The 17,377-nt window shown below is 41.4% G+C and overlaps 1 protein-coding gene and 1 long non-coding RNA gene across 2 annotated transcripts; one reads left to right on the forward strand and one right to left on the reverse strand.

The window, feature by feature from the left end:
* The first annotated feature begins 8,709 nt into the window (after positions 1-8,709).
* mcm8 (minichromosome maintenance 8 homologous recombination repair factor) lies at positions 8,710-17,229 on the forward strand. The gene is made up of 21 exons (XM_037124435.1): positions 8,710-8,845; positions 9,396-9,709; positions 9,977-10,042; positions 10,639-10,721; positions 10,867-11,016; positions 11,299-11,396; positions 11,488-11,686; positions 11,829-11,914; positions 12,285-12,430; positions 12,646-12,720; positions 12,832-12,967; positions 13,552-13,582; positions 13,694-13,831; positions 13,960-14,020; positions 14,271-14,351; positions 14,687-14,882; positions 14,989-15,202; positions 15,283-15,492; positions 15,624-15,700; positions 15,974-16,163; positions 16,573-17,229. The coding sequence occupies exons 2-21, from the start codon at positions 9,403-9,405 to the stop codon at positions 16,663-16,665; spliced, it is 2,637 nt and encodes an 878-aa protein (XP_036980330.1). The 5' UTR covers positions 8,710-8,845; positions 9,396-9,402; the 3' UTR covers positions 16,666-17,229.
* Positions 12,760-16,127, reverse strand: LOC119033868. Its single transcript, XR_005079401.1, has 2 exons — positions 15,990-16,127; positions 12,760-12,956 (listed from the first exon to the last, which is right to left on the reverse strand). It is a non-coding gene; the product is annotated as an uncharacterized LOC119033868 (long non-coding RNA).
* Positions 17,230-17,377: the final 148 nt, after the last annotated feature.

Genomic DNA, 17,377 nt, shown 5'->3' on the forward strand with positions numbered 1-17,377 from the left:
ACATGTACAGAGACAAACTGAGGTCTTGTTAAAAACATTCAGCTTTGTCGCCACAGACACAGCTGGAAGTTATCCCCTGTTATTCAATGATGTCGCTCTTACGAATGATAAGATCTCACCTGTAATGTACAAACTGCACTGTGCTCCAACACACAGCTCAGGTGTTGTGAATACATCTGGGACTGGCGTTAGGAAACATACGTACAAACATGCTGGTGTTTCTAGAAGGCAGCAGACTGCAGGTCGTCTCAGGTCTTCTCTCAGTGTGAGAAATCAATGCAGCAGCACAGTTTAGGAATCCAGGCAACAAGGATTTATCGATATGTTTCTTTCACATGTGGTCGGGACTTTAAAGCGCGCTGTGCAACAATTACAGCTGAAGGCATTATCTCTGAAACGGTTGAGAAAATTGAAAATCTTTTTGTTCTAATCAGTGCATTTGATTTTCACTCCCTAATGTGAAGTTTTATGATACTTGATACTGTTTCTATCTATCAGCATTTTAAAGATGCTGTGCGTCGTTGTAAATACATTTTTTTGGCTTGGAGTGGAATGATGGATGCTGTCATTGCTCAGTGAGGAGATGTATCTGAACGGGTCATTTGGTGAAGGCTGAGAGCTCTGGCTGATGGACTGTACAGTACGTTGGATGGATAAAAAAGATAATCGACTCTTCGTCCTCTTCACTTCACTACACTCCTCCTCCGGGCTGTGTTTCTGACTTTCTGGCTCACAGCTTCATCTTGATGCCACAAGCTTTTTTTGTCTGTGTTTGCGGTTCCAAACACGGGTCATATACTTTTAGTTTCAGTTTTGTGGCCTTTTGTTCCTCTAGTAACGGTTTGAAACAGCATCTGCTGAAACACACACACACACACACAAGCTGCAGCACAAACGACAGGGTGCAGAGTTTATAGTCTGATTAGATGACAGAAGAGACCATTAACAACGTCCCAGCAGTTCGTCTAACACAATTATTAGTTTATCCTATTTTTTCTGCTTAACAGTTGTCATAATATCTGTTTTGTATGCAGGCAAGGCTGCAGTCTCTGAGCTCCAAGGTCTCTTTGAGTCGTCTATATACTAGAAGAGATAAATGCAAGTCCGCTATGCATACAGACTTCAGTTCATTACCAACATATTTGTTTTACTTAAACCCCCAAAACAACTTCTTAAGAGCTAATAAACCAAAAAATTCAACGGTTTTCTTAAAGTCACTTGTTGATTTGAGGGGCAAACATCACCCTTGTTCTCGAAATGACCAAAAAGGACAATTTTGATTGTTTATATTTGAACTGGCGCAGCTTTTCTAATGAAATGAAATCAAATAACTTTACAAACTGTACAGTGAACAACATCCTCTTTCCTTGGACCCTCGATTGAAGTGAGGAAAAACATGTTGAGACAAAAACCTTTTACTGGGCAAAAAAAAGAGATGGATGAATCCTCTGAAGGAGCCACAGAGGAGGATCTCTCTCCCAGGACTGACAGATATGTGGTAGATATCAAATATACAGAACAGAACAACAGAATCACAGTTTATAAATTGCATTGACAGAATATCTGATACAAGGAGGACGACTGAGCAGGACGAGGCATCGCCAAGTGACGACCTCCCCTCCATCGTAGTGACCTGGAAGAGGGCAGGACACTCAAGATAATTAGCAGTAAAACAGAGAAAATCAGAGTGAAGTACTACCACTGTTTTATACCAGAGAAGAAGTCCCTAAAACATGTCCACATCAAAGTTTGTGGATTCGGAATGACGCTGTCGTCATCTTCGGCACAAATTAAATCCTGTTCATCTGCAGTGGAAAAACTCATTGAGCCCCTTCAACCCTAAATGAAATGAAACACAATGGATTGAATGCAAAGCACAGACACACATTTGCACTCAATCCATGTCGTGCATTCTGACTAAACTGCTGTTTTAATTATTGACATCCCAGCTTAGCATTAATTAGAAAATGTGATTACCAATTTTGATCACAGTTGTGTGACAGTTTTTATAATTCATCCTATTAGGAGGACGGTGGATTGTTAATTCATGCTGTTTTTATTTATTTATTTTAAGAATAACTGTAACTTCTCGGTGAAAGGCTTGACTTCTGATTTCTAAGTTCAGACTTGTTGTTTTTCTTCTCATTCTTCCTGCTGTTGTCTGAGCGCCGGTGGAGAAATCAAGATTAATTCCTTCGAGCTTCACAAGAAAGTCATTTGTTCTTATAAAGTGTGAAAAACAACTTCCACAGATTGGAAATTGCCTGAGCCTCAATAATCCTTCACACCGAACACGAAGCGTCATTTATTTTTGTCAGAGTTTCTGTTTCATCGTTATTCCGTTGTGCCCCGTGTCGAGCGTTTCCATATCGGTGTGTGGATTAAGTAACGCTCTGCTTAGTGTCAATCAGCTGACACCCACACAGACAAATGAAAGGAAATAATCCCTGGAGACCGGCGCAAACTTTGTCACATCCGTACACCGTAATGAGCTCAGGGAGAGAGAGAGCACGAGCCTTTTTTCTGTAACACGACAGTTTACTCTTGACATTTCAAATGCTTTTATTTGAGTCGCTCCTGATGACATTAAAAGGGACAGTTCGCCCCTAAAATCAAAAATACATGTTTCCTTTTAGCTTTTGCTTTTTATTAATCTCAGTCGAGAGAGAAGAGAGATTCTCCATCGAGATATCTGCCTCCTCTTTCCAGAGATAATGAGCCGGTTGATGGAGATAATCCACAGACTTACAGACAGACTGTTGGGAGACGTTTCATGTGGGAACTATTTTCTCTCCATATCACCACATGGAAGGAAGCGTTCCTACCTGAGCTAGATGTGCTAACATTACAGCTCAACCATGGAAAACAGTGTTGATTGTTGTCCCAAATGATCAGACACCAGCCCCTGATCTGCCCCCGTGTTTGAAAAAAACATATCGTTAATTGACCTCTTGGATGCCCCAAGAGTAGATATAGGGGTGCCCTCCTCTTTCAAATTAAATTAATCAGGACTTTCTGTGTGCTGGTGCCTTTTTTCTTTCACTCCGGCACCTCAAACATCTTGAGTTCACCACTGACGTCTCTCAAACCACAAGCTGTCGAATGAGCCAACGAATGAGACGCTACGTGACAATTACTGAGCTTTACAGGTAACAAAAGGCAAGTTATTGTTGGTTGTCTTCATGCTAAGCTAGGCTAACTTCCTCCACACTCATCACACTGACACAGGATTTTTTAAATTATACTCTTGTGGTGTTCTTCCTGTAGCAGAAGAAGTTTCTAAGCTTTTAGGCTAAAAATCCTCGAGCATCCTCTTTCCACTTCCTCAATTAAAAGCAAAGTCGTTAAAGAACATCATCACCAGGTGACGATCACACTGAGCGATGTGTTTACATTCACCCATCAAAATCTATACAGCAAAATGCTAATTGAACGTTTCATGCGAGCGCTGCAGTCGTAATCTGGCTCCTGTAAAGTGCCACTTGTTGTGAGCTAATTGTCGGCCCCTCTGGAAATATAAAAAAAAAGAAAAAAAATCTAATTGAATGAGTTTAGCCGGAGCTCATCTCTCATATTCAGTTAAAACCAATCTATCCTCACCGCTTGAAACTGATGATTTGAAGAAGAAACTCCTCGACTAAACCGACATACATACACACACATTTATTCCCAACCACCCGCCTACAGATGCACAAACACACACACACACACACACACACACACACACACTCCGACTGCTGAGATACTAAGTGTGCGTGTGTGTGTGTGTGTGTTTCATCATAGTCCATTAGTGTGCAGTAAAAACACAAATTAGTTGAGATGAAGAAACGGACCCACTGGGGTTCAGAGCTAATATGCAGTCATAAAACACACACACACACACACACACACACACACACACACACACACACACACACACACACACAGTTTGTCAATAAAGACATTAATCTGAAATATTACAGTCTTTGCACAGCGATGTCAGACATTACATTTTCTTTCGTCAGGGCTCCTCTGTGTGTTCATACAGTGTGTACAGTTTGTGTTTGTTTGCACCACAGAGAAATAAAAAGAAAATATGCAAAATAAGGAAAAAGGAAACAAGTTGACGGATATTTTCTGGCCTTTTTGCATCGCTGAGACTCAGAAAGAGAGAGAGAGGTCACCGAGGTCATTAATCGCTCTTCTTCGCTGCCCGGAGTGAGAAAAGAAGAAGAGATGCTTCAGTTTCTCTCCTGATGAAGTGTCACGAGGGGGAATTCTGTTTCGGAACTGCAGGGGGTCAGAGAGAGAAAGAGAAAGAGAAAAGAAAGTGTTGTTTGTTTAATCCTTGACATTCCCGTCCGAGTCGAGCTAAGAGAGAAGCGCCGGCGCTCTCAGAAGGCCGCGGGAGGCAGGTTTCACTTTCTGTGTTTCCAAAGTCACTGCTGGCGTCTTCATGCATATGTCGCTCTCAGATAACAGCTGAAATGCCTCCATCTGTTATTGTAGTCTGGTGGCCTGCAGAGGAGACAGAAATGTCAGCAGGGCTCAACGGCAAATTGCCAGAGCAGCTTCTTCCAGATTGTGTATGTGTGGGCTGGTATTTTAACTTCTGTGTGCGCTTCTCAGTGTGTTTGTGTTGAACTGGCAATTACATCACATTTAATGGTGTGTATGTGTGTGTATGTGGTGTGTGTATTGGTTATGGAAGTTAGCAGTGATTGAAGTAACTTTCGAGGATGATTATCTTTGTGTTGGACAACTTCCTGTTTGCCAGAAGAACTATTTGCTTTGTAGAAGAACTAAACTTCATGACAGAGCTAAACAGACATTCACTGATTAACTGATTTTGTATCTATGTATTTATTTATTTCTGTCCTTTTGTAATCACGCCTTTAACTCCAACATCTGTTCCTGCTATCTGTTTCCACTAGATAGTCGAAAGCATTGTCTGTCTGCCATGTGGGGACAAAACATGATAAACTGTAAATCACCTGCTACAAAACTACAGATGTGAATATGGAACAAGAAATACTGCAACAAACCATTCAGGCGTCACATCATTTCAACAGCATCTTAAACGCCTGAGCTTCAGGGACGAAGTCTCTCGGCTTTGATCGTTTCACCTCCAGTTTGTATTATTAAAGACATTTTTCTCGGTGTTAAACTATGTATGACTGTGTTTTCTGTACAATCTTCAGCCCTTTTATCCTGGTAAAAAAAAAAAAAAAAAAGTCCACACACGCTGTTTTGCCACGGAGAGAGATGTTATAAACGATGAAGTAAAAAGGTCTGACAGCTCAATTTCTCTCGGCGGCAAACAGGTGACGGCCGCCTGCCTGCGCCGATCGACCTGCGCTGCTCTCCTGGAGCCACAATGGATCACCGTGCAATGCAATTCTAGTGGGAACCTTCTGGCACCAAGTGACTATATATTGTACATTTCCTTCATTCTGTGACAGGATTAATTGTCCTGCAACTCATTCAACATGATGAGAAGATGTTAAAGAATACATTTAACGTATATTTGGATGATAGAACTCCACTTTTTGCTGATTCTTGCAGCTGGTGTGTGATGAAGTTGTGGCTCTTGTTGAACGTTTGAGACATTAACTGAATAGACATTTCAACACTGATGCCTGCTGACAGATGTATTGATAAATAGAATAGAAAGAACTGAGCAAAGCTTGATATCTGACATGAATCTGATATAAACAGAGAATCTCTTTGGTTTTTTGGGGGTATTTTAGACCTGGAAGCATCAACAGAAATCACCAGAATGAAAGTGAGCAAAGAAAGTTCCTGCAAAATCACAGATAAGTTGAACGTTTCTTCAGGATGCAACTTTAATTTATTTTATTTTTCCTGGTTCTTTTTTGTCTTAACGTTGTGCTCGTGCTCTGGTTGGGTTTAGCCATGAAATACACTTGGTTAGTTTTAAGAAAAACTTCATGGTTTGGCTTAAAATACCTGTTTCGGTCACCACAGTCACAGATGGAGACAGTCCAACATCCCTTAAAAATACAACCAGTTTTTGATCCCACGCACATGACGGGAAAGTTTGTTGTTGCTGGTGACGTAAAGAGGTCAGCCGGCTCTATTACAACTAGTTGAAATGGGTACAGCGCCACCTATTGTACCGCGGTATGACATGCTTTGGCCAATAATTCAATTTTTTGACATGCATACTCAACAATTGCAGTTGTCTGACTGAGTAGCATAGCTGTGGCTGTAATCTGACTAAGCTGTGCATGTAGACGTACTGATTAACTGCGAACATCACATCCTGGTGACTGGGCTTGAAAAACAGATTCATCCCTGTGAGTTAGCACCGAGACAAACTCAACTCCCGGTGAGAAACTGATCGAATCATTTAGAGGAAACCGTCTCCGAACTGCTCGGGACAGAAGCTGAGGGTCTGAAATAGAGGAGTGCTGCTGTGAAGACAACTCAGTTTGACCTCCCTCCCTCACACACACACACGCACACACACACACACACACACACACACATAAGTAATGAAGTCTCTCACTCTGTCAGCCAGACTCATTTAAAACATATCAACACTCTTGTCATGTCACAACCCGACTGCAGCGAATCACCACCTACTTAACTTCTGGGCCACGAAACTCTGGCTAGAAAAAACAAACCATATTGAAAAATGATCTCTCCTCGTTTGCTAAATCGCCTCCAATTTCACATCGATCCTGCGAGACGTTTGCTGTCGACTGATCAAGTGGAGATTAAACGGCCTCTCTGAGTGGTGCAGCCTCTCACTGTCTCCACCTCCGTCTCCGTCTCCCTCGTGGCTCTCCTCCACCACAGTCCTTCAGCCTCTCCGTCCCTCTCCACAAAACAGCAGTTATCATCACAGAGACATCACGAGGACAACTGAGTGTGAAGAGGCTGGACAGGACACACACGCACACACACACCAGAAGTAGAGGCCTTATTTCATTCGTCAGCATTAGGAGGATAATGATAGGGGAGAATAAGGAGAAGTATCTCTCGCTCTGTCTTTATTTCTTTGTCTGGTTCTTTGAGCTGTTTTGACCTTACCTTTCCCTGTGTGTGTGTGTGTGTGTGTGTGTGTGTGTGTGTGTGTGTGTGTGTGTGTGTGTGTGTGCATCCATCCACCTCAGCCCTCCGCTATAACCGCTAACTACTCCAGGCCACAGTAGTTCAGGTATTGATTTTCCTCCTTGTTCGTTCGGTCTTTCTGTCCCCTCCAAACCACTCCCCGGAGAGGGTGTGTGTGTGTGTGTGTGTGTTTGTGTGTGTGGGTGTTTGTGTGTGTGTGTGTGTGTGTGTGTGTGTGTGTGTGTGTGTGTGTGTGTTTGTGTGTGTGTTCTCTCATACACTTAGTCTTCGTGTGGAGTGTTTGCACTTTCTAAGTTGGATGCTAAACTGCTTTTTATTCCCCTCCCCCACCACCACCCCGCAAACCTACTTTGTGCAATAACAATAAAGTTGATCTTGAGTCCATTTGTGTCACTGGTCGTCCTCGGGAGTATAAAACAGTTATATAACACCCTGCAGAGAGAGAGTGTGTGTGAACGCAGCCTCGTGCCAACTGCTTCACTGCCAAAGAACAACAGAATCCGTCACTTTTAGTCACCAAGCTCAATGTTGCCTTTGTTGAGTGTGTGTGTGTGTGTTTGTTTGTGTGAAGTCATTGGTTGTTATTACCCCCTTTTAATGTGTGTATGCATTGAGTGTGTACATTATTACATTTAAATGACACTGAAATTAACTTTTGGGGAGAGGAAAGAGAAAGAAGCAAGAGAAGGAGAAAGAACATGAGGATGCAGGAGTGTAAACGAGGCAAAGACGGACAATAGTGTTTTATGTCATTTTATGTCAACATTAGATTAATAACTGTAATGACATAATATGTCCACAAGATGGTGGCAGATGATCGTGTAAATTACTTTCTTGGGTAAAGCCTGACATGTACAAGACATACTGTATATTCTAATGTTGTGTTGTCTCTAAAATCAGACTTAAAAATCCTTCAGTCTTGCAGGAGGTTAAATCGATTCTAATGACATTATCTTAATGTTTTTGATTATGAGCATGTTGGTTACAAATGGTTGGGCATACAATATCTTTAATGTCAATTTCAATAGGACTACAGACTGTAGACAAGTGGAGAGTGCATGCTGTAGGACGCGCTGCCAAAAGGCTAATGTGCAATAACAGTAGTAATTAGAAAGTAAAAAGTAAGAATTATAGAAATAGATATACAGTAGTAGACACAAAATGTGAATATATGTAACATAAATATTAAAACTTTGACAAAGATGATAAATATACATCTGCCACTCTGACATATGGCCTTTTTAAGCATCACAGCACACACGCATGATTGATCTTAAATCTACAATATGGTGTACTAGCAGTGAAATTTCAACTGTATATTATAATCTTTTTTTTTTTTTTTATTAATCATGACAGATCTGTTTTACTTGATTTGATTTAATTGTAGCTGATATTGGTGGACCGAAAAACAAGTAGCAACGGATTATTTATTATTTTTTGGCAGTATACACTGTTTGAAATAATAATGATAATACTGATAATAATCATCATAATTATAACTGAAGCCTACTGTATAATCTTTTTATTTTCTATCTGTAATATCTTCGGTGTCCACTGGGGGGCAGTAAGACCCCTGAAGAGGTTTGATTACTACCCGGTTGCACATAATCGCAGAAGAAGAAGCTCTGACGTCAGTGGAGGGAACTTTGACAGTTTGTGTGGTGAAACGTTACACACTCAAAACTTTGTAATGTCTTGAGTTTACTTACATCATCGAGTTGTTTTGTCGTCGTCTTCTCTAAGTCTTCAGGAGGTTAAACGAAAGGTTTCTTTCTCTTCTGTTCTGTCAAAGTGTTTCAACCGAACATTTAGTAAAACGCCGCCGATAACAGACACAGTTAAGCTAACAGTGATAAACAATGTTAACGTTATACGTAGACTCAGCGGTTTAACTATAACCAAACCTTGTCATTTTGCTGATATATAACGCTGCTGAGTATATTATTTATATGCCGAAATGTTATGGTTCGTATTTGATTAAGTTTTTTTCAAAGAATTTAATTCCTCAATGCCTTAGAATTGCATTGGTACTAAATGTACAGTTTTTTAAATGGAGTTCTGCGGGATGGGATAAAGTTCCACGACGGATAAAGTTTTAGAGCAATAGGCATCATAACAAGACCACGTATTAAAAGTTGACTTTGTTTTGTGTGTTACATAGTCACTTCAAATAGTTCTGGAGTGTAAAAGACATTTATCTTGTTTTTATTTTGACATATATTCATATATCCACTTGATCAAAATCCGCCTGTTTTATGGATCTACCTGCCCTGATGCCTTGTCACTGTAATGGATTATTGTTCTGCTCCTTCTAGGAAAGTTATGAGTGGAGAGGAATCCAGGAGAGGCTCATGGAGGGGTGGGAGTGGAGGAGGGAGAGGTGGAGGAGGCAGTGGGAGTGGAGGATGGAGAGGAGGAGGAAGAGGAGGTGGTGGAGGCTGGAGAGGAGGCGGCGGGGGAGGATGGAGAGGAGGCGGCGGGGGAGGATGGAGAGGAGGTGGTGGAGGATGGAGAGGAGGATGGAGGGGTAGACCATGGAGAGGAGGATCAGCAGGAGGAGGAGGGGGAAGAGGTTCAGGAGCTGGAGGGTCGAGAGGTGGAGGTGGAGGATCAGGAAACCAACAGAGAGGTGAGTTCCATTTGCTTTTGTACTTTCCAGTTACCAATGTTTAAGAAAAACAACGTTTTTTTGTATTATTTATTAATTGCTTATTTCTGTTTGCTGTTAGTTGCATCTTCTTCTTCTTGCGAGCTGCATATTAAGGGAATATGGAGAAAGAAAACATGAATTTTTAAATGAGCTGAAGCATTTAATGTTCTTACAGAATTGTGTGGTATGAAGGGTGCAACAATATATTGCTGAATTTACAGTCTAACTGCTCTTCTGCCTCTTCAGGCCTTTGTCAGACTACTTTAGATGCGTTGTGTCCGTACAGAGGGTGGACACTCTACTTCTCCGAAGGTACTTGTTTGTGTTTATAGTTTGTAGTTTCCCATGATGACGTGGCTTTTTCTGTCTTTGATGTAGAGGTAAGATCTTTAGCCCGAGCCCGAGCCCGAGCCCGACCCGGCCCGAAATTCGGGTCGGGTCGGGCCTAAAATGTCAATCATTACGTTCGGGTCGGGTCGGGTCGGGCTCGGGCTTCTCTCTCGCTGACTTTTTTTTTTAAATAAATATATGTTTATAAAAATGTATACTAAAACGATGTGTGGATACTAAACTAAGGAATACTTGTTGTAAATAAATAATTTGGATAAAACAGAGAAGGCGGCGCTGTAAGGTAATTGCTATATAACTACTACTTAACAGGAGGCGCAGAGCAAGAGCACGCTTTGCGCACGGCTTTGCGGACATTTCGTGAACGTAAAATACTATGGGATAAATTGAAATTTCGGGTTTGCTTCGGGCTCGGGCCTGCAAATCAAGTTAATTGGTCGGGCTCGGGCTGGGTCGGGCTTTAATGCCTGCGGGCCTGGGTCGGGTCGGGCTGGATTTTTTAGGCCCGATCTTACCTCTACTTTGATGTAAATGTTGTAACACTGTCTCATTTTGAGCAGGCTTCATAGAGAGCTCACCCAGTGTGGAGAAGATCAAAGTGTTTGAGAAATATTTCACATCCAAGATTGACCTGTATGACAAGGTCAGTCTGTCTGTGAGCTTGTGTATCTTTTTGTTCATTTATCTTTCATTCTTTGGGGGAAAAACTTTTTAGTTTTTCCACTTCACATCATGATTTTTGCTTATGATGTAAATTAAAAGGATGATTTGTGTGTGTTTGTGCGCAGGATGAGATTGAGCGTCAGGGCAGCGTTCTGGTCGACTATGCAGATTTGACCGGAGACCAAGCCGTGCGTGCTGCACTTCCTGATCTGACCACACAGCTGAAGGAACAGCCAGAGGTGCTATTCAAGTGTTTGGGAGTAGCTATTCACCAGGTACACACATATACAGACACTACTACTCGCATGTTTCATGTGCATACTTTATTATACTCATACGCCTTTTAATAAATTAACATTTAATATGATTAAGTGCCCTGAAAATGAATTATTGGTGTGTCATTGTTCACATCATCTGTCATTATAAGCAATTATCTCTCAGCTACAAAATTGAAACTTCAAAATTTGAGGACTGTGAGGAGGAAAATTGTAAAACTGCTCAACTGAGACATTAAATGGCGACTGATAGTTTTTTTTTTTTCTGTGTGTGTCTTTTAGGTGTTGACTATAGATTTGGAGAAACAGGTCGCTGAGCTGCAAGAGGAAGAGCTTCCTGTCGCCGCACCAATCATCAACATCCCTCACATCAGTGCGAGGTATTTCTCACAATGAACTGTTTGCGACACGCCTGTACATTTGCTAATCGAGTATAAAGATGACTTTATTGATGATGACAACTGTCCACAGGCTGTATAACTATGAACCGGTGACTCCGTTGCGGACGTTGCGTGCCAGTGTGTTTGGCCGGCTGGTGTGTGTGAAGGGAACAGTGGTGAGAGTGAGCAACATCAGACCTCTGTGCACCAGGATGGCCTTCAGTTGTCTGGGCTGCTCACAGACACAGTCTCTGCCACTGCAGCACGGGAAATATGCTACACCTACCAAGGTATGAACACACTCTGGTGTCTTTTCTGTACTCTGCAATTTCCTTTCAGTATCCACACATAATAATCTTTGACATGATTGCTTAGATTTATTGGTCAACTTTTCACATTTATTCTGTGTATACTATGTCTTTTATCACCTAGTGTATCCAGCCTGACTGTCGCAGCCGTTCCTTCACCCCCAGCCGGAGTTCTCCTCTTACTCAGACTGTCGACTGGCAGATCATCAAGTAAGCACTGTATATTATGTGCCTTTGTACAGTAGAGCTGCAACAATTAGTCAATTAGTTGATCTGTCAGTCAACAGAAAATTAATTCCCAACCACTGAAAATTTGATTTGAGCATTTTTAGTCATTTTCAAGCAAACTATCAATAATGTTTGCTGGTTCCAGCTTTTTAAATGTGAGGATCTTCTGCTTTTCTGTGTGTTTTGGAGTTATACTTATCTTAAGAAGAGGCACCATTAAAATGTAGGCCATTCAAATAAAAAAAGGAAAAATCTAATCTGACCAAATACATTTCTGTGACTCTGAGTAAAATAAAAAAAGAAGTGAAATAATGTGGAGGGTTGTTGAAATGTGTTTTTTATGCTACTTCAGGGTGCAGGAGGTGATGGGCGGAGAGCAGAGGGACACTGGACGAATCCCACGCACCGTGGAGTGTCACCTGACCTCCGACCTCTGTGACAGCTGCGTCCCTGGAGACACTGTTACTGTGACAGGGATAGTTAGAGTTACCAATGATGGTACGAACACACTGAAACACACTTTTGGAGTCAGTTGTTGCTGGTAGTTGGTGATCTATTAATCTATTCTATTTCTATGATTATATCATTTGAGTATGAACTGTAAAACTATGTTCAGGTGCAAAGATTCTGGATTGGAATTGAATAAGAAGTGCTTTACCGCTACTGTCACAGTTTTTTGGAACATCCACTAACACCTACTTATTTCTGTGCAGGTACTTCCCGAGGGAAGAAGGATCAGTGTATGTTCCTCCTCTACCTTGAAGCCACTTCAGTCAGTAATACTAAAGGTACTGCAGCTTGTCTATTTATTCAAAGTTGGACTGGAGTCTTGCAAGGCAGTGATATATTTTGTTTTGACATAACAGAGCAATAAGGTGTTATTTCTATTTAACGTGTAGGTCAGAAGTCCAAATCAGCTCAAGGATCAGGAGGGTCACATGAAGATCGTTCCAGAGGGGAGGAGTTCAGTCTGAAGGAGCTGTATGCTGTCCAGGAGATCCAGTCACAGCCCAACCTGCTGAGACTTATAGTACAGTAAGATAAAAAGTTACTGCCTTTTCTCACACATCAACTTTTAGCTCGAATGCAATCCAAGCCAAACAGTTAAAACAACATGGGCCACTGAGAAACAATTTAGGAAAGTTTCCTTTTTTTCATGGATGGAGAAAAATGATCTTACAGGCTGTGTGAACATTTGATGCCTGTTTTAGGCCTTCTCTTTAGCTGAAACATAATTTATTCCTCTGAGTGTCGGGAAAGTTGTAGACTGATGTTAGTTTGTCCAAGTCTTACAGTGTCGAGTCTGTGCCCTAAAATGGCTCGTATCTGAAGGAAAAAGCCTTTTGGTTCAGGACACAAATGACTTCTGGCACCAGTTCAGACCAATCTCGACATTTTTTGCCCAAACTAGTTGTGAAGTTTTTAGGTCCTCTCTTGCCTTTTTTTTCATTCACCCACAGTTTTGTCTTGTGTTATGTAATAAGCATTACATCCTCACTGGGCTGCTACTGGTGGGAGTAGACTTTTAGTCATTCTTTAGTTCGGTTTACCACGGTGCTGTTAACTCACACAGAGATATATAACTCATATGTAACACTCTGATCTTCTCGCCTCCTCAGCTCTTTGTGTCCTGTCATCTACGGCCACTTGGTGAGCTCAGTAACTAGAATTTAGACCACAGTATTCACACATTATAAACAGGATTTGTCAAATATCACAGAAGTTCAGTGCAACATCCTCAATTGTCGTGTGTTCCTCCAGCTGGTGAAAGCTGCTCTAGCCTTGGCGTTATTTGGCGGCCGACAGAAACACACAGACAAGAACAGCGTCCCAGTTAGAGGAGACCCACACATCCTGATAGTGGGAGACCCTGGACTGGGAAAGAGTCAGATGCTACAGGTAAAACGGAAAACATAAAGTACTGTAGTATGTGTTATTAATTATGTTGTTTTTAAGTTGAGGTTGTGATGCACGATAAGTTAAGATTTGAGATTATACTTGCATATTCACTTGTGCTTTGTGTGTAGGCAGTGTGTAATGTGGCTCCCAGAGGAATCTATGTATGTGGCAACAGTACAAGCACCACAGGTAAATTGTCTTTAAGTACCACTCTCCCTAAATGAAGCTGAATATAACAGATAAGAGAATCCTTCATTAGTCCTCCATGGGGAAATTTGCAATATTACAGCATCAGACAGGATAGCAAAACAGAGAGCATCAATTAAATCCCACAGGTGAGGGTGGTGATTATGCTCTAAACACTCAGTTGGATTTGTTACAACATAAGCAAGTTGGGAATTTCATATTTAATCATATTTTAGTTTTGTTTTGTTTTTAGGACTAACAGTGAGTTTATCCCGAGACTCAGGAACAGGGGATTATGCTCTAGAGGCTGGAGCCTTGGTGCTGGCTGACCAAGGTAGGAAAGAGACTGGTAACACACATTCAAAAAGTGCATTTCGTTTATAATTTATATTGATTTATTATGGTTGCCTTCCTCACACCAGCCATAGGTGTTTGTCTAAAGTCATCTCTGTCCAAATAGTGTGTCCAACACTTAAGAAAAAATGCTAGAAATTTAGTTTTGTTAGCTGATTCAAAATGTCTGCTTTAATATCCTGCCTCTTCTGAATAAAAGACTGAGATATCTAAATAATTTCTTTCACTTTTGCTTATTTCTCTTTTTTTTCTTTCTCTATCTCTTTGTCTTCTGCTGGTCTTATCCTCCTGTTATTCTCTGTCTGTTTTCTTCAGGGGTGTGCTGCATTGATGAGTTTGATAAATTGGGTAATCAGCAGCAGGCTTTACTTGAAGCCATGGAGCAGCAGACCGTGAGTCTGGCGAAGGCCGGAATAGTTTCCTCTCTGCCTGCCAGAACGTCAGTCTTAGCTGCTGCAAACCCCATTGGGGGACATTACAACAGAGGCAAGACTGTCTCTGAAAATCTGAAGTAAGATTTATTTTTTTTTTTTTTTTAGCAATTGCTGGAAGATGTTTATCTGTATACATCTACAAGTGACTGACTTGTATTGACGGTGGTGTTTTCTTGTCTTTAGAATGGGCTCAGCTCTTCTCTCTCGATTCGATGTAGTCTTCCTCCTCCTGGACATTCCAGATGAGTCACACGACCGTCGACTTTCAGAACACGTCATGGCAAACAGGGCAGCAGGAGGCAGAACCAGCAGCGCCGTAGTTACCAGGACTAACAGTGAATTAGAGACCTCCATCTTACTAGATCACTCTGACATGCCGCTGTCTGAACGCTTGCAGGTAATAACTGGACCGTGGAGTACAGTGATATCTGTGAAATATCTTTTGCATTTATACAATATGTGTGTCTCTATGTCAAGATCCCTGCAGGAGAAATTGTAGATGCTATTCCAGCATGTTTGTTAAGGAAGTACATCAGCTACGCTCGTCAATATGTCCATCCGACGCTCTCTCCTGAAGCAGCACAGACAATTCAGGAATTCTACCTGTCGCTGAGATCTCAGTCACACACTGCTGATTCCACACCCATCACCACACGGCAGCTCGAGTCTTTAATTAGACTCACTGAGGTACGTCTCTGAATGTTGGGTGCATTGACCCATCAGCAACATGTGAGGGATTAACACAAGATAACACCTTTATTCTGCTGCAGTTTGAGGCTATGTCTCAAAATGAAATGTGTCTGTGTGTTTTCCTGCAGGCAAGAGCCAGGCTGGATCTCAGAGAGAAAGCTACCAAGAGCGATGCAGAGGACGTGGTGGAGATCATGAAACACAGGTGAAATTACAGGAGTCTGATTAGTATTGTCTCGATCGATCTATTTACCGCAGTAAAGCATGTAAAGTGAGTTGTTTTGATTCTTGTAACTTACGTACAATGATTTCTTTATTGTGAGAATTATGCCAGTGTTGTTTGACTGTGATGACATCTTGTAACAATATCAGCATCATGTCTTAGCTGTGCTGTTCTTGCATCTAGTGTATCATCCTGAGATGTAAAATGTGTCTTTCTCCCTCTTTGTGTGTGTGTGTGTATTGTTTTGTTGTGCAGTCTGGCTGATACGTACTCAGATGGTCTCGGCAATCTGGACTTTGAGCGCTCTCAGCTCGGGGCAGGAATGAGTCAGCGCAGCGCTGCAAAACGACTGGTCAATGCACTGCACTCTCACGCCCAGAGGACCAATCAGATGCAGTTTGACATGCAAACGCTCCGATCTGTGGCTGAGAGAATGAACATAAAGGTGAAAGCATTCATAGGCACTAAAATACACATAAACTAAAAAATGAAAAAAGTTAACTGTTGGCTGTATGTGAATACATAAAAGGTACAAACAGCTCAATGTTAATTTCAGTCACCATCTGTGAGATATTAGCTACTAAAGAAATCAGTAACTGAAATTAGGCAATTTCTGAAAATGAAGCAGAGCTCAAGAAAACCGTGTTTAGATTTAGATCTTACTGACGCCAAAGGAAATTAGAAAAATATATGGAATTGCATGAATCGGGTGAGGTCAGAATGTCTCTAACAACACAAATGTTCTCTAGAATGTGTTAAATACAAGCATCAAAACCTGATCTAACCCTAAAAACATGACCACTGCATACATGCTGGATTACTTCAGTAATTCAGTCATTGGTTGATTCCTGCAGGTGATGGATTTTGAGGGTCTGGTGAGTTCTCTGAATGAACAGGGTTTCCTGCTGAAGAAAGGGCCCAGACTGTACCAGCTGCAGACGATCTGATCTCTGACAACTGCAGCAGAGTCAGAAAACACACCTGCTCCTTCCTGCAGACCTCACCACAAGGTCAGTGTGTGGGACAACCGAACAGGGCCTCTATTTATAAAGAGGAAACACTGATGGTGAATCCACAATCCAAACCACTTTCACCAAACCTCTAACCTCTGTGTGACCCTGTGAAGAGACTGTAACAACCACAACAACTGACAAAAGGCAGGGAAAATCCTCTGACAGCTGCCAGTTTCCTGAATGAACTCAATCTTCTTGCTAAAAAGAGGAAGAAAGCTTAACTGACTCCTGAACACACATATCAGTTTCTTAATAAAGACTGAATTAAAAATATATATGAGATTAGATTAGTTTACCATCATAGCCAGATGTGTTTCCGGGTTAACCAGGTTAACCGGGTTATTCAAAGTGAGGTCGTTCACTTTGTGTCACTTGGCAGGACGTCTGAGAGATGCGGTGATGTTCTGGATAAATACCTGATGATTGTACTATCTCACTGTTGAGCAGAGTTGAGTTTGTCCTTAAAACTCCTTAAAAATTAAAAGAAAAGAAAAAATACAGAGGCTTTAGAGGCTATTCTTATTTTTTTATACAAATTAAATGACATGTATATATTTATGTATTTATTTTTGGTATTCGGCAGTTTTGTCCAGTGTTTCTGTTTCACTCAGCAATGCAACAACTGAAGATGTTTTCTCTATAGACC

This window comes from Acanthopagrus latus, chromosome 15, assembly GCF_904848185.1.
Source record: "Acanthopagrus latus isolate v.2019 chromosome 15, fAcaLat1.1, whole genome shotgun sequence".
NCBI lineage: Eukaryota > Metazoa > Chordata > Actinopteri > Spariformes > Sparidae > Acanthopagrus > Acanthopagrus latus.

What these genes read in the sequence shown, in the direction of transcription:
- mcm8 (XM_037124435.1), top strand. Translation starts at nt 9,403, where the DNA reads ATGAGTGGAGAGGAATCCAGGAGAGGCTCATGGAGGGGTGGGAGTGGA. An exon ending in CTGTCATCTACGGCCACTTG is followed by an intron (nt 13,583 to 13,693) that starts GTGAGCTCAGTA and finishes GTGTTCCTCCAG; the next exon opens with CTGGTGAAAGCTGCTCTAGC. An exon ending in CTTGGTGCTGGCTGACCAAG is followed by an intron (nt 14,352 to 14,686) that starts GTAGGAAAGAGA and finishes TGTTTTCTTCAG; the next exon opens with GGGTGTGCTGCATTGATGAG.